Below are 15,916 nucleotides of genomic sequence, written 5' to 3' on the forward strand. Positions count from 1 at the left end.
TGTATCCTTTGGGTTCCAATCCAATCCCATCATAAAATCTCTTCCTTGGATGGTTGTTGCAAGAGTTACTATATTCTTTAACTGAATAACTTCCTTTGTTTTTATTCTCAGAGCTTGATGCATCTTGGAGATTTGGTGAACAAAGTTGCTGAATGTGATCTTGACTGGTTTTGTCGTGCTAAGCTAATTGATTGCATATGCAATTTTATTTTACTTAGTCCTCAAATTGGTCAGGTGATTATTTCTCAATTACAACCAGGAGAAACATTGGTTATCAAGTTTAGAACCAATGGCCTCTTGTTTTGGTACTTTGTAATCTTCTTTCCTTCTATTATCACGTTGAATGGTTGCTGTTATGTAACTCTTTTACCAGACACTGATTGAAAGGTTGCTGTTGATGTTCCGAGATCCTGATTATCGAGTTCGGTTCTCCCTGGCTAGACAAATTGGTGTTCTTTTCCAAACATGGGATGGACATGAAGAATTATTCCATGATATTTGGTAAGTTTGTTCTACAATTATAATCATATCTTGCTGCCTGTGCTTATTTCTGGTGAATAAAGTTTGCTTACCCCCCCTTCTTAAATATAAAGGGTACAACTCGTGTTAATGCTGTTAACGTCCTATGTTTACCTGTTATTTATTTTGAGTTCTCTTTTCAAGGTGTAATTTTATTATTTTAGATATCTAGATATAATTAAAAAATTTATTAGAGGCGATGTTGCATTATGCGATAACTCATTATTGTCATTATCCTTACTGCCAATTTTACTTGAAGTCTATTATTGTAGTTGTAGTTATTGTTTATTTTATTTATATTTTTGGTCCAAGACTCCAAAGTCTGAAATTCACTACACCATGGGGTGCAAACCTGCCCTTATAAGCTTTGTTTGTCATGAGTATATTAATTATGTTTTAGGGCTAATTTACACCCTCAAAGTTTGAAGTGATTTTCAAATGGGCATATGAGGTTTTAATTCTCTCACATTGCACCCTAAGGTTTTGTAATTGTATCAATTTACACCTTTTGTGTATTTGAACGTCTATTTTCTATTAAATTGATGAGTTTTTAGTCAATTTGGTACAAATGTCACTTGCATGTCAACCTAATTACGGGTTACAGGCTCACCATGTCATCAATTTAATGAAGATGCAAACAATTTAAGACCTCAGGTTGTAATGTGAAGAAAGTTAAAACCTCATGGGCCAATTTGAAAATCACCTCAAACCTAAAGGGTGGAAAATGTAGTTTGTATTTTATATTACCAAATAATATTTTTATTTGCTAACATCTATTTTGTTGTTTATCTAGTTCCAACTTTGGTGTTGTGTTGGTGTTTTTCTCTCAAGAAAAATGTGTTGCTGCAAGTGAGGTCATAGCGGCTGGTCCACAGCCTCGTCCCACAATGGAGACTGTCATTATTACTCTTATGCATCTTGCTCTGCATAGTGAGAAAATAGAGTTCGAGGTATATATGTATCCTTTCTTTTGTTTAATTGATATCCCACATTCTGAAATTGAAACTTAATGTGCAATTCAAAGGAGTTCGAGTCTGCAAAATATATTTAAAAAACAAAAGAATAAGAATCCAAGGCTAAAGAACGAGAAATGTGGGTCAATGCAAGACAATTAAAATTGACCATCCTTGAAATTAAAGAACATGCAATCTGATTATCTGAATACCAAATATATTGCTTTTAGCTTTTTGCTTTGTTATTTTATTTTTTCCAAGGTGACACTCCATGTTCTCACAATTGTTGCCTCTCAAAGCAACATTTAACTCCACCATGATAGCTAAGCAGGTTTGTCAATATTTAATGTGAGAATTGACCTGGTCGGACATCCATGACTTGTCAGTCAAGTCAACGATGTTATCTATAGATTTACTTCTTTTAGAAATTAGAATACATTTGCATATAATAAATTTAATTCATGACATTGTAAGAAGTTGTTTTCTTGTGCTTTTATACTTATTTGGTAAGTTCGTTCCATGACACATGCAGGCTGTATTCATGATATGTGTGGTTTCTGCTATTGATCCTTGTCAGAGGTACACTATCTGCACTGTTTTGGTGTATTGATTTTTCATGTTATGTTTCTTCGATCTGTAAAGATTTTCTTTTTCCCTCCTCAGGGAATTGGTCTTTGCAGTACTTAATAATCTCTCCAGCCAGCTGCATTATACAAATAGGTTCAAGGTAATAATTGTAGTTCTCTTGTATTATAGACTATAAATTTTTGTACTAGTATTTTCTTGTTATTATTACTATTATTGTTGGGAATTGTTAATAGCATTTCAAAATAGCAATCATGGGCTCCTCCCTCCTTTAGTTTTATAACAAGGGATGAGTGCAAGATTACTTTTCTGGAGTGCAACAGCTCCCTTATTGTCATATTAGTATTAGACTTTAGGCCAGTTATTTGTCACATAAGAAAAATGATTTTGATGGAGTTAAGACTTTCAGTTATCTAGTATTTTTTACTTGACCAATAAAAATGCTGTATACGTATGAGGTCACCAAGTTTCTTTTGCAGTACCTGGAGGAGATTATAGGATCAATTCTCTTTTGTTGGATTGCTTGTGGTGTAAGCCTTGCTGCACTTGTGGAGGTAATTTGCTGTTTCGTCCTATTGTAGGAAGGATAGATGATATAATTCGTTAGGGTATGGTGCAATACCTTACAAAGAGGAACTATTATAAACTTATTGATAATGAATATCATATCCCTAAATGTCCAATCTGATAAGTTGGCAATTGTTCTTCGCAGATTAGGCAATTGTTTGTATCAGATTCGGAACCTAGTTATTTCATGCAGTATTGCTGTCATTGGCTTCTCCCGGCTCTACTTCTGCATGGGGACAGCTCCAATCTCAGCTGGGTTGCCAAGGTAAAGTGAATCTTCAACTTCCCATTTGTTTGTAACCTGTAAATATTCACCACTTAACCTGTACATTTTCACTTGAGTAAAATTTAGCTGGGTTACTATGGTAGGTGCACTAGCTAGGTTATGTGATTCTTTCCCTATTCAGCATCAAATTAGTAATATCATTTGTATTTGTCGTCAACTCTTGATTTCCTTTCAGTCCACTGTATGTATATATATCTGTATATTTCCTTAAGTTAGTCTCACACGTTTATTTATTCCAGATTGCTGGTCAGCCTCTGGAAGTTCTGGTGAAAAATCACTTTGTGCAGATTTTTTCAGTTTGTATGGGATTGCATTGTAGTAAGAAATCTGGGTGGGAAAAGGGAGCAGATGTGCTTCAGAATTCAGTTTTGCGTCTTGCTCAGATATCTGAGAATGAGCGGGACAAACTAATTAAGAAACATATGGTTAGCTTCTGATTCTATGGATTTCTGTACCTGCTTTCTAAATTTGATGGAAATTTAGGCTGAAAAACTTTTATTTCTTACATTTGGTTTATAGGAATTTCGTACCAAACAATGAATTAAGTAGTTGAGGGCAGTGAAATGTCTCCGCAGCATACTTTCTGGCATTGGGATTAATGATATTTATGAGAAAAAGAGAGATATCTATGGTTATCCCCTTGTATTCAGTTGCATTTCTGTGAAGTCTTACTTGTTCTGATTTGAAATATGCTTCCAGGATGTTAGATATCTTTGAACATAAAATCTCATGTGATGTACTCTATAAGTCTTTCATTCAATATATAGATCATGGGTCTTTTAACCCATTTCCACTTGGTTTTGCATTTGATGCTCTAATTTTACTGGAGTGGTAATTCATCCAGTGTGTATTGCCAGTTTGGCATCATCTGCTCCATGTTCTCCAAAATAATTGATCCACACAGTTAGTTCTATTCAGCCAGGCCCATATGTGCGAAAGCATGTTGAGAATATATAATTTTACATTTGGTATTTTAAGACTTCCAATTCAGTACATATAATCTTAGGCCTCTCCTCTCTTTACTAGTTGGTTTTGGATTGATATATCTACCTTTCACATCTTTATGTGGTACTTTTTTTGTTTAGCATAATTAACTGGATGGTTTAATGCTTTTATAATTATTTCCTTAAATGCCATATTTATAGGCATCTATTGTCAGCCACATTCTGTCTCTTGGCTCGTCTGCATCAAACCCTGCAGTTCCATTCTTTTCTAGGAACACGATTGCAAGTGCAATTCAAACAGTTGTTGACGGATTTTTGGAGAAGTACACTATTTTCCAAGCTTTCTTTGGGATTTAAATTTTATTTTGATTACTTATCTGATGACTCTTTCTTAAAATGTTTTCCTAATGGCCCTCTGTGCAGGGAGGATTATGCTACAAGTATCTGTGTTGTTGACAAGATTAACATTTTTCGACCAGATAGGGTTTTCAAGGTAAATATGCTATTTAGGATATCTCTTTATGCCTATTTTAGGATTCCCTTTATATTCAATTCTTTTGTTCAGTTGGCATGTTCAATGCTTTTTGTGAAATTAACCGCTAATGTTGTTCTGCAGTTTATAGTGGAACTGCACTATAAGATTGCAGCAGCAACTCACCATAGGCATGCATGTCACCGGCTTGTTGGAGTTGAGGTGCTTATAGATATTCTTGGGTATAGAGCTGCTGTTGCTAGCACGTCCAAGTAAGTTTATAATATCAGCATTCAGCATCCATCATTAGATAATTAGAATGATGAATGTTCAAGCAATTCACACAAGCTTCTAATTAATTCATACAAGCTTCTAATTAATTTTGGTATTGATGCGACTAGATTAGCATTTTTCAAAAAAGAATGCTGATGCCTTTTGCAAATTATAAGTGGTGTAGTTTGGGATAAATGCGCACAGTTCCCTTATCTGCCCCCATTTTTTAATTCAAAAGTAATTCATATGGTATTGATATCTTTTAATTGTGTTTTTGTTCAGTGTTCTTCCTGTGTAGTGAAAACACTGAAATGTGATTTTAAATTGTAGAAAACATGACTTTTTTTTTGGACGTGTAAGTATATAATTTAACATGCCCTTAACATTTTGCGATTATCTGATGTTTTATGCAGTTATCTTTTCAATTTGGTTGGGCAATTCATTGGCTGCCAGGCTTTACTAGATCAATGTTGTCGTATCATTTCTGCACTGCTGAAAACTTTTAAAAGTAAACCATCAAAAGAAATTATCTGTGTTCTGGGTGAGCAACTTCAGGTGGGTTCCTTTGTTAGTCAGTATATCTATCTTTGATTCTGCATCCCCACCTCTCCCCACCACACACACAAAAGAGCCCCTATCAGTACTCTGCTGTACCCATGTTCTGCTTTGAATCTTTTGATGCAGTTTTTAGTGTCAAAGTTGGTGACATGTTGCATTCCCTCTGAAGCTAAGGGAGAAGAATCTGGCAGATCATCCCAAGTCTTATCTTTGCTCCTCCAGCTTACTGTGGATTCTGATCCATCTCTTTATGATTATATCAGAGTATCATTTCTGACTTCTCAGCAATGAATTGTTCCACCTCTAAAATAGTCTTAATTTAATTTTACTGGAACGATACCCCGTTCATTTTGTGTAATTTCTCTGTGGCAGGAATTGGAACCCTTCCCTGAAATAGATATCTTTGATGGGATTAGAAAGTTCCATCAGGAATTATGCCAAGCTTACTCTTCAAGAGATCATTTGTTGAAGGTACATTATATCAATTTGTATTTTAGAATGTTAAAATAATCGTAGGTCACACTCTATTCTTAAGTTTTTGCCAATGGTGGTAAACCTATTTTTCATAGTATTAAGGTATTTAAAAGGGATATCCTGAGTTCAAATCTGAAACTGCAACCTTTCAATTTATGTTGAATTTCATGCGTTAGTCTCTCTAGTGGTAGAGAAAACTCCCATATGTGATGGGGAGTGTTAATAGAATTAATAGTTCATCCATATTCTAACAGCTTATGATTTTTGAAATACCAGTAAACCAACGGAGTTTATCAGCATAAATTTACTTTTTGCTTTTATTGAGATTCAACTATGGTTAAATATTTTCCCATACTGATTACGCTATTTAATTTGTCCTTTTCAGTTTGCTGAGAGATCTTGTTACCTTCCGCCGAGATTACTTCTGTGGAGGTGGTTCCCTCTTCTTATTATCAGTTTCTGTCTTGTTCTCTAACGACATGTTATTTGCAGAACGAAATTGAAAAATCACTTAGTAGGAAAATACTATAAAATGGTTATTGGGTTTGAGAACAGCTGAACGTTATATTTTCTGGGTTGTAATTTAAGGTAATGAGATGCTTTGTGAACATGGTGTGTTCTTGCAGTCTCCAAGCACTACACAAGAAGTTTCTTTTGGGTGAGACATTTCAAAGGAAAAAGAAAGCAGTAGAACTTGTGAACGATACATATTGGCATCATGACCATGAAATTACCAATGCTGTTTGGTCACTTGTCCGCACGTGTGGCTCGGATGATACAAATACCGTTGGAGTTTTGCTCTCTGATTTTATATCTAGGGTACTTCTGCTTCACTGATATTATTAAGTATATCTTTTCTTCAGCACATTGTGCTCTATAATAATATGTTTTCCTTTTCTTTTCCAAAATATGCAGGTTGGAATTGGGGACCCACATTGTGTTGTTTTTCATCTTCCAGGAAACTCTAGTAACATCCATGTCTGCCGACCTATTAATCATGACTCTTCTATAGAAGTCAAATTTCAGATGGATACCGGCTTATCTGAAGAACTTTTGGTTATGCTTTTAAAACTTCTGAAGAAATACTTGATGGATGATTCCGTCAAAATAGTAGATATGACATCTCAAGCTCTTCGGGTAATTCTTTGGAGGCCAAGTTGATTTGCCCTCTTTTCAAGTCTGTCAGATTTGTAGTGTTGTCTTGACCACTACATGTTATTAATTTGATACTTGACCTGATTTGTTGATTATTGTTCAATTTTGTAACATTTGAAGGACTAATTCTTAACTTCTTACAATTATGGCTTATGGTAAGTTAAAACTTTTGGCACACTTTCTATGATCAATTAGATCCATAGGTCTCAATTCTAACTACAATCTTGATTGGTTGAGTCCAAGTTGTTTACTTGCACAGTCCCACATCTGCATTAAATTAGAAAAGATGAGCTTGGAGGACTGTAATTGTATAGTTAGTAAATTTATGGCTATATAATACTGTTGCACTGTAGAAAAATGCTTTAAGCATGCAGGTTATTATCCTAAATCTCCACTTGTTGAAAATACACCTAGGTAGTTGTTGTCCAGGAATTGTATTTCTTATTTTGAAACACTATGGTTATGCATGCTATTGTATTGTGTGAATTCATAATTTGCCGGGGAAGCCCTTAATCTATTGTTTGCTCTCCCTCCCCGTCCCCTTCTCCTTTCTCCTTTTTTGGCTTGGTATAATCTAATGAATTTTGTGGGGTTAGATAATATGCTATTTTCTGCTGAAAGCAGGGAATTCTTTCAACTCAAAGAGGTCAAAGTGCCCTGTTGTCTTTTGATTCTTATGAGAGGTCTCTTATTGAGGTAAATATGCTTTTCTCTGTGCTTTTATTTTTATGAAATTTTATTGGTAGTTTCATTAGTTATTTACCTGATTCTAATAGTGCAAGTGATGCCACTTCAGTAGAAAACTAGTGTAATTCTATTCCCGTCTTTCCAGGTTCACTCTAAGGGTGTCAACATTGAGCTGGTGGAAAAGCTCCTTTTGGATCTGGATATTAAGTTTAAGGGTAAGCAAGTTGTGCTTTTTTATATTAGTTCATTTCTATTTAAAACTAAAGCTCAAAATGTCATAAAAAATCAAAACAAAAGTGATGTTCAAATTTGGCTAGGCCAAAAGTGTGATTACGTTATAAACTGTTGGGTAAGGGTCTTAGTAGCAGTAGTAGTATTTAGTTGGGCTTTCTGATGTGCCCCTAGGGATCCAGGCACTCCATGCACTTCCTTTTGTCTTTTTTCTGACTCTTGGGGTCACAAATTGAATTATAATGAAATTGCTTTGAGTTGTTTACCAATGTTGTAAAATCTTTCTTTATTTTCCATTTGTAAGTTACCATATGTGACTTCAACTCTCTTGATTATGTTACGAGCTCTATTACCTTCAATTTGGCTTTCATATTACTTGTCACACCTTTTTCTTGGGTTTACTTGCTGTGTTTGGTTTCATTAATTAATCTTTCCTTAATTTAAATTTTCAGCTGAAGCAATTCCATTAGAGAACTCTACTGTATGGGCAACACAGGGTAAAACTTTTGATACATGGATTTGTCCACTTGTCTTCTCACTGATTGGTTATTGCAATGACGTAATACTGAGGTATTATCTTTGACTTTGTTATCTAAATATGTTGCCTATGAGTCAGATGATTAGCCTTCACTTTGTTTAAACAAGTTTATTAACTTTACTCTTTCCCCCCCTATTTTTTTCTGCTTCCAGATTATGTCAGGATATTGTGTTAGCAAAAGCTGAAGCTGCGGAGCTTCTTTTACCAAGCCTTGTTGTCAATCTTGCTGGAAGGAAGGATATAGATGTTGACCTCTTCAAATTAATCTCTTTGCAGGTTGAATCTGGAATCTAATTTGGTCTAGTTTCAATTGTATTATGATGTATCTCCATTTTGAGATTTGTGTCTGCCATGTATACATAACAAATATTAGGGGTATTTACATGACTTTTTCGGTGACTTATCTTTTTGAAGGTTGTCATTCTATAATTGGCAGCAAATGAAAAAGAGCCCATCTTCATTGGAAATGGTTTTGATTGCCTCTTAATTTTGGGGCAAATTTTGTGTTGTGAAACACGCTATTTCTTTTTCTTCATGCTATTGAGGATTGTAAAATGAGATGTAGTATGATGGCTTAATGTAAAGACTTGGATGGGTTTGATGTTTCATGTCTTATCCTCAATTTCATAGATAGTTTCTTAGTTATCCTATATGAAGCTTTGCATTTCTTTTTCCAGTCTTCCGTATCTTGTGTGATTGGTTGTCTATCTTTTATGCAGGTGCAGGAATCTATATTTACAGACTCTAATAAGTTAATCAAATCAATTCAAATTTGGTTGAATGCTCTTAATGAACTTCGGTTATGTCATGTGATGCAAAAATCTTCATCGTTCCCATCAAGGGCGGAAATATCTAAGGTAACATATCAAACTAAATTATAGTCGCTTATGATTTTCTAGTGAGAGGTCTATTGTTGCTGTTGACAATGATATTGTACTAATTTAATTGTTCAACGTATGTTGACCAGAATCTTTCACATAGATTGTACTAATCTAATTATTGCGTTTTGGGTTTGCAGAGCGCTAAACCTGCTAGTTGTAGTTCTAAATCCCGTTCCACCCCCGGAAAGGCCAAAGATTCAGCTCCTACATTAAGTGCAGCGGCAATGTCGACGTCTTTATGGGACAAGGTATTTTGTACTGCATATATTGCCTTCTGTTTGGAGTTATTTATAAGCCTCACTCTTTGGATTGTTATACATGGTTTATAAATCGTTAGTTCCTGTCTTGTTCCTTTTTCTATTAATTCGTCCATGTTTCCAGGTTTATTGGCTTTCTATTGATTATCTTGTCGTTGCCAAGTCAGCAGTCGTGAGTTCGAAACAATCCTGCACTTCTCTTTTCTTATAATCTAATTTTGACTTCAGTGCCCAAATGATTTTCTTTAGTTAATATCCGTTTGTTCATTTTCTTAACAATGATGTTTATACTTCACAGATTTGTGGCTCATACTTTACTGCTGTGATGTACGTGGAGCATTGGTGTGAAGAGCATTTCAACAGCCTCACACTGGGGAGCCCTGATTTCTCTCACATTGAAGTGGTTAGTCACACAGATATAATGAACTTTGTGTTCATTTTTCGAACGAGCTGACCTGCTAGACCTGTTAATAGTGCATTCTGTTTTAAAATATGCATACGGTGATAAATTCATACAGTCCTTCCTAACTTTTTGTTGTCCTTTCTCTTGACTTCCTTCTTGTTCTGTGTTTGGTCTTTCTGCTCCAGTTGCCACATCATATCGAAATACTTGTCGCTGCGGTCACTCAGATCAATGAACCTGACAGCTTATATGGGATCATCCAGTCACACAAGGTTAGTGAAAAATATGGTTTTGCGATGAGGTGAAATACTTGTAGATGTCCTAGATATTATATTCAATACATCAGTATATTCTCATATTTGGGTATTTTTTTCTTCTTCTTGTTTTGTGGTGATGGCATTGAAAGTTGAGCTCTCAAATCATTACCTTCGAGCATGAGGGAAACTGGAGCAAGGCCCTTGAGTACTATGACTTGCAAGTACGTTCGGCTGCCTTGGTACCGGTGGATTTTGGTTCCAGAAATTTGTCAATGGAAGAGACTCAACCAACAGATTGTTTATCCAATCCCATATTGGAAAATGCGATGAGGCAGAGGAAACCATATAAAGGTTTGATTAGGTCATTGCAGCAAACTGGTTGTATGCATGTTCTGGATTTGTATTGCCAAGGATTGACAACTCGGAAGGGACAGTTTGATCATGATCTGGAGTTTACTGAATTGCAGGTTTGCAATCTCAACTTATTAAAGATGCCTGATTAATGACATGTTTGACTTTCTAGTTAGCCTTTTTTCTTGCTAGTTTAATTCTACGAGGACCATTTTTCCCAATATTGCTGATATACTATTTGCAGTATGAGGCTGCTTGGCGTACTGCAAACTGGGATTTCTCCTTACTTTATGTTGGTGACAATTCTATTTCATCACGTTTGCACATCAAAAGTGATAATTTCAATGAAAATTTGCATAGGTAAGAGATGTCCCATATAAGTGAGGAAATCATACTATACGTTAGTGTTTAAGTATCTTAGACAATGTTGTGTTTCCTCTTGTAAAATTTCAGTTGTTTGAGGGCACTGAAAGAGGGAGATTACAATGAATTCCATGGAAAGCTGAGATATTCAAAGCAGGTGATATGAGTCTCAACTTTGTCTCCCTTACAAGTTGGACATGTGTAATTTTACTTATGCGTGTGTTCATACATGTCAGGAGCTTGTGTGGTCTGTTTCTCGTGCAAGTGAAGAAAGTACTGAGCACATATATTCAGCAATAATTAAACTTCAGGTATGTGATAAACATAGAAGGCGTGTTTTTGCGTATTTGAATGATTTAAGTTGTTGATTCAACCTTGACATGCCATGAGAACCAAAAAAAAAAAAAAAAAAAAGCTCATAATGATTATGCCTTTCCAAATTTATTGCCCACAAGAAGATTACTCTCTTTCTTCTAACTTATGTATCCTGGTGCAGATCCTTTATCATCTTGGCATGGCTTGGGATTTACGTTGGACATCATCTGATTATGATGAGGGTATAAATTTTCATCCAAAGGTGGAAGAAATGAATTCTGAACCTGTAATCCCTACCATGGATCAGGTATTATGCTGGTGGATGAAAGAAACAGAGTAGACTTCTTTGGTTTGATGATGTGTTATTAGTACAAGTAGCTACTAAATGATACCAATGATAATCATGTATTAAATTATTTCTTAGAAGTTAGAACCAACAATTGAAAATTAAATGAGCAAATTTTATTCGCTCAAATTACTTACTTCATCTTCCATTCTGGCTATACAACAACTGAGGTTTTAGTGGTTGATGGTCCTGTTGACATTTCCCAGTGGATTAGCTCAAGTGGGTGAGCTATGTATATTACTGATAATAGGCAAAACAGTATTTCATCTAAAACATATTACCCGACAATGTTTCTTCTTCTGAGTTTCTGGACCTTGGAATGGATGAAGATGCTGCTTGCTTTCTTTTGAAATCGTGATTTAAGCTTTAGTTTTTCCATCACAAGGTTATACATTATCTCCCAAGATTAGTGCACACATAGAAGTTAAGATATTTTCCTGCACGTAGTAGTAACTTGTCAGATAGCTAGCTGTATGTACATATTACAAGAAGGTTTAACCTATAATGTATGTTCTTTGTTGTTGTTGGGTACTGTTTAACTTTTGTTATGGTTTCTTCATATATAGATAGGGTGTGTCATCTGTGATTAATTTAGTTTCACTTGGCTTCTATAAATATATGTCCACTCCATGCACACATGTTTCTATTTTAAAAGAAAAACTAAGTTTCTGGTTATCTGACATAATCTTTTCATTTCAATTAGTTGTCTTGGCTGAACATGGATTGGAGTTCCATTTTGGAACGGACACAGTTACACATGAATTTACTGGAGCCTTTTATAGCGTTCAGGCGAGTGCTACTTCAAATCTTAAGCTGTAGGGAGTGTACGGTGCAACATCTTCTGCAGTCCACTTCTACCCTCCGTAAGGTATTATCAGCATTTTCATAATCATAGAACCATCCACTTAAACCCATTTCCTGAATTTTCCTAGTCTGTTTTTCTTTGTTTTACAGGGTTCTAGATTTTCTCAAGCGGCTGCAGCCTTGCATGAGTTTAAGTTGCTGTGTGTCGAATCAGGAGAGCAAGATTCATCTCTATACTGGCTTGGAAGGGTACTGAGTCCCTATAATTCTTAATTTCTTACCTGGCTTTAAGTCATGTTTGTAAAAGTTAGAAATTTACACTGGTAAACTTTTGTTTCATGGCAGCTTGAAGAAGCAAAGCTTCTGCGTGGCCAAGGTCAGCATGAGATGGCAATCAGCCTTGCAAAATATGTCTCGCAAAATTTCGTGTCCAATGACGAGTCTTCAGATGTTCATCGCTTGGTTGGGAAGTGGCTGGCAGAGACTAGATCTAGCAAGTTAATAGAAAATCTTAACTACTGATTAATTTGATTTTGGATGTTAAACAGAGATGTACTGATTTTTTTTATCTTCCTTTTTATTTCTCTCTGAAACTCAACATCAGCTCAAGAACTATTTTAGAGAAGTATTTGAAGCCTGCTGTTTCGCTTGCTGAGAATCAGAAGTATACAAAAGAGATGTCCAGAGGTAGACAAAGCCAAACACATTTTCATCTTGCACATTATGCAGATGCTCTTTTCAGGAGTTATGAAGAAAGACTTACCTCTAATGAATGGCAAGCAGCAATGCGTTTAAGGAAACACAAGGTACTTGAGAATAAATTAGAAACAAGAACTCAAAAGTTACATGAAGTTTTGTTTCATGAGCAATTTTGTGTACGTGTTGATTTCACAGACAATGGAACTGGAAGCACTTATTAAACGGCTAAGATCTTCTACAAAGGTACTCCCAAACCATTGTTATAATCCTTATTTGCCATTTTGGTTTAATAGGTACCATGGGGATAATCTCCTAAGTTTCTTTTACATGGATTTTTCTTTTTCTTCCGTATATACTTTTAGGGAGAGAAGAGTGACTATTCGGTCAAAATTCAAGAGTTGCAAAAGCAACTTGCAATGGACAAGGAGGAGGCTGAAAAACTCCAGGTAGTTGTTACACCTTAGTTTTGTTTAAGTCTTGTTCACAATGTGTCTTTTTCACTTTCTTTGTATTGGGGTGTAGAATTTGAATTCCTAGTCAATAATCTGAGGGAATTCTGGATCTAAATTCTGGGTTTCCTGTGTTAAACAATTGCAAGGAGTACTGAACTTATCTTCTGGAATTGACTTGAGCCTTCAAAGTATTCTGAAAACATAATCTACTTTTAACTGTTTTATATGTTTTTGTTGACTTCTCAGGAAGACAGGGACAATTTCCTCAGCCTAGCATTGGAGGGATATAACCGTTGTTTGGTTGTTGGTGACAAATATGATGTGCGAGTGGTATGTACTTACTCCTCAATGTCTATGTTCCATAAAAAATAATCTAGCACTGTAATTCTGTAGTGAACGGTCCAAAAGCCTATGGTTATTCCGATGATTCTTGCAACCCTTAATGTTGATTACTTTTGCAACTTTTATTCGATTTGAACATAAAACAATTTCTTTGCCTTGGATTGAGTGGATTTTATACAAATAAATCCCTACTGAGAGATTTTATTGTTGGAGAATTGTGTATAATTCCATTGAGGGACTAACATGTGTCTTCAGGTTTTTCGGTTAATTTCCCTGTGGTTCTCTCTCTCTTCAAGGAAAAATGTCATAGATAGCATGCTTGCTGCAATCAGTGAGGTACATTGTGAATGAGAAAAATAAGTATAAATCAATATTTGAAATAATAATAACTAAATTTCTATTGTTTTCTGTAAAAAGTAATACACACACACACACACACATGTACACACACATTATATGTTGCTAGATAATGCTACATAAGAGTTTAGCTTGATTTGTAATCCAATATTTCTACAGGTTCAGTCTTACAAATTCATCCCTTTAGTGTACCAAATTGCTTCAAGAATGGGTAGCTTAAAGGATTGTCCAGGACCTCAAAATTTTCAGGTTCACATTGAACTCATATTCTTGGCTTCTTCAGAAGTCGGCGTATATTCTGATTATAATTATTGGATTTGCAGTTTGCCTTGGTTTCTCTTCTGAAGAAAATGGCCATTGACCATCCATACCATACTATCTTTCAGGTATTCAGAATTAATTTTATTGACCTCAACTGGCCTGAAATTCCATGCATGTCTTGTGCTTGAGTAATACACATACAAGGGTTTCGTATTTCTGCTATAATAAGAAATGGGAAACAAAAACCTTACTTCTCATTCCCCTTTATTGCACCATAACTACCATGCTTTTTCAAATGGTTCTCATTGTCATATTCTGGACCTGTTTTATGCTGTAAAATACTTTTGAATATATTACATTCCCATCTGTACTTGCACTAGCTTCTAGCATTGGCAAATGGTGACCGTATCAAGGACAAGCAGCGCAGTAGGAACTCATTTGTGGTAGATATGGATAAAAAGCTTGCAGCAGAGAATCTCTTACAAGAGTTAACATCGTATCATGGAGGCATTATAAATCAAGTATTTAGCGTCATTTTCCAGATTAAGTATTTTTTGTTTCTTAATTTATTGTTGTAACTGTATGAACTAAAAAATCATACATATTTGCATCCTATTATCAGATGAAGCAAATGGTGGAGATCTATATCAAACTTGCCGAACTAGAAACGAAGAGAGAGGTTAGTTAAACGGATGCCAAGTTGGTCTTTTCTTCTTCCTAGTTTTTGTTACTCATCCTAGTCATTTAAGATCTTGCTAAAGTAACTTTATTGCTTTCTTACTATGATGAAAATCCTTTGAACAGTTTTGTCTGCTACTACCTAACTAAACTGTGTCAACAGGATACCAATAGAAAGGTAATGCTACCGAGAGAATTGCGTAATCTTCAACCGCTGGAACTTGTAAGTACAGCGCAATTGTTCTTTGTATTTAGTCATTTGTAGGGATGTGATGATTGATGCTGTGAAATCTTTCTATACAACAAACCATGGTATTTAGGAAATGAAAGTTATTCTTGTTTTATGACTTGAAAATTCTAATTTGAATGACTGATTAGGTGATTTGGCATCTTAATTGTTTGGACTGAGAGTTGCCTTGCCTCATTGAGCTTGCATCTGTTCTTAATAATTAATAACTTTGCATTTATTATGAAATCACAGGTGCCTGTTGTGACGGCTACCTTTCCCATTGACCGTAGTTGTCAATATCATGAAGGCTCTTTCCCATATTTCAAAGGATTAGGAGATTCAGTTGTGTACGTCTTTGGAATAATCTACAATATCATGTTAATATTTTATTTTATAATCTTTTTACAATGCTACTTTCTGATTTATATTGGTGTACATACAGAGTAATGAACGGTATAAATGCTCCAAAGGTGGTTGAATGCCTGGGTTCTGATGGTTGCCGATACAAACAGCTGGCAAAATCTGGAAATGATGATCTAAGACAAGATGCTGTAAGATTTTCTACTTGCTGTTTATGTGCCAGCTGTGCATGTGCGCGCGCACTCATGCCCATGCGTGTGGAAATACATATGTTTTTGCTTGTATTTTGTCTAACCGTTGAACTATTTCCCGGGCAGTG

At 35.4% G+C, this 15,916-nt stretch overlaps 1 protein-coding gene across 1 annotated transcript in view; it reads left to right on the plus strand.

Moving 5' to 3' along the window:
• Positions 1 to 15,916, plus strand: part of LOC126626183 (serine/threonine-protein kinase ATM) — a 28,846-nt gene that overhangs the window by 9,435 nt on the left and 3,495 nt on the right. Inside the window, exons 24-69 of the mRNA XM_050295414.1 lie at positions 112 to 234; positions 374 to 501; positions 1,313 to 1,469; positions 2,005 to 2,051; positions 2,136 to 2,199; positions 2,537 to 2,611; positions 2,770 to 2,889; positions 3,150 to 3,335; positions 4,056 to 4,177; positions 4,278 to 4,347; positions 4,471 to 4,598; positions 5,013 to 5,154; positions 5,284 to 5,421; positions 5,530 to 5,628; positions 6,017 to 6,063; positions 6,258 to 6,450; positions 6,547 to 6,768; positions 7,411 to 7,482; positions 7,619 to 7,688; positions 8,157 to 8,274; positions 8,395 to 8,518; positions 8,962 to 9,099; positions 9,261 to 9,371; positions 9,505 to 9,552; positions 9,679 to 9,783; positions 9,969 to 10,055; positions 10,190 to 10,507; positions 10,636 to 10,751; positions 10,845 to 10,911; positions 10,991 to 11,065; positions 11,251 to 11,376; positions 12,119 to 12,283; positions 12,370 to 12,468; positions 12,565 to 12,716; positions 12,824 to 13,025; positions 13,114 to 13,161; positions 13,281 to 13,364; positions 13,617 to 13,700; positions 13,968 to 14,048; positions 14,229 to 14,318; positions 14,393 to 14,455; positions 14,711 to 14,851; positions 14,953 to 15,009; positions 15,172 to 15,231; positions 15,490 to 15,584; positions 15,680 to 15,788. Of these exons, the coding sequence (XP_050151371.1) occupies positions 112 to 234; positions 374 to 501; positions 1,313 to 1,469; positions 2,005 to 2,051; positions 2,136 to 2,199; positions 2,537 to 2,611; positions 2,770 to 2,889; positions 3,150 to 3,335; positions 4,056 to 4,177; positions 4,278 to 4,347; positions 4,471 to 4,598; positions 5,013 to 5,154; positions 5,284 to 5,421; positions 5,530 to 5,628; positions 6,017 to 6,063; positions 6,258 to 6,450; positions 6,547 to 6,768; positions 7,411 to 7,482; positions 7,619 to 7,688; positions 8,157 to 8,274; positions 8,395 to 8,518; positions 8,962 to 9,099; positions 9,261 to 9,371; positions 9,505 to 9,552; positions 9,679 to 9,783; positions 9,969 to 10,055; positions 10,190 to 10,507; positions 10,636 to 10,751; positions 10,845 to 10,911; positions 10,991 to 11,065; positions 11,251 to 11,376; positions 12,119 to 12,283; positions 12,370 to 12,468; positions 12,565 to 12,716; positions 12,824 to 13,025; positions 13,114 to 13,161; positions 13,281 to 13,364; positions 13,617 to 13,700; positions 13,968 to 14,048; positions 14,229 to 14,318; positions 14,393 to 14,455; positions 14,711 to 14,851; positions 14,953 to 15,009; positions 15,172 to 15,231; positions 15,490 to 15,584; positions 15,680 to 15,788 (5,166 nt within the window). The remainder of the gene's footprint in view (positions 1 to 111; positions 235 to 373; positions 502 to 1,312; positions 1,470 to 2,004; positions 2,052 to 2,135; positions 2,200 to 2,536; positions 2,612 to 2,769; positions 2,890 to 3,149; positions 3,336 to 4,055; positions 4,178 to 4,277; positions 4,348 to 4,470; positions 4,599 to 5,012; positions 5,155 to 5,283; positions 5,422 to 5,529; positions 5,629 to 6,016; positions 6,064 to 6,257; positions 6,451 to 6,546; positions 6,769 to 7,410; positions 7,483 to 7,618; positions 7,689 to 8,156; positions 8,275 to 8,394; positions 8,519 to 8,961; positions 9,100 to 9,260; positions 9,372 to 9,504; positions 9,553 to 9,678; positions 9,784 to 9,968; positions 10,056 to 10,189; positions 10,508 to 10,635; positions 10,752 to 10,844; positions 10,912 to 10,990; positions 11,066 to 11,250; positions 11,377 to 12,118; positions 12,284 to 12,369; positions 12,469 to 12,564; positions 12,717 to 12,823; positions 13,026 to 13,113; positions 13,162 to 13,280; positions 13,365 to 13,616; positions 13,701 to 13,967; positions 14,049 to 14,228; positions 14,319 to 14,392; positions 14,456 to 14,710; positions 14,852 to 14,952; positions 15,010 to 15,171; positions 15,232 to 15,489; positions 15,585 to 15,679; positions 15,789 to 15,916) is intronic.

The sequence above is a fragment of the Malus sylvestris genome, chromosome 6, assembly GCF_916048215.2.
Source record: "Malus sylvestris chromosome 6, drMalSylv7.2, whole genome shotgun sequence".
Lineage (NCBI taxonomy): Eukaryota > Viridiplantae > Streptophyta > Magnoliopsida > Rosales > Rosaceae > Malus > Malus sylvestris.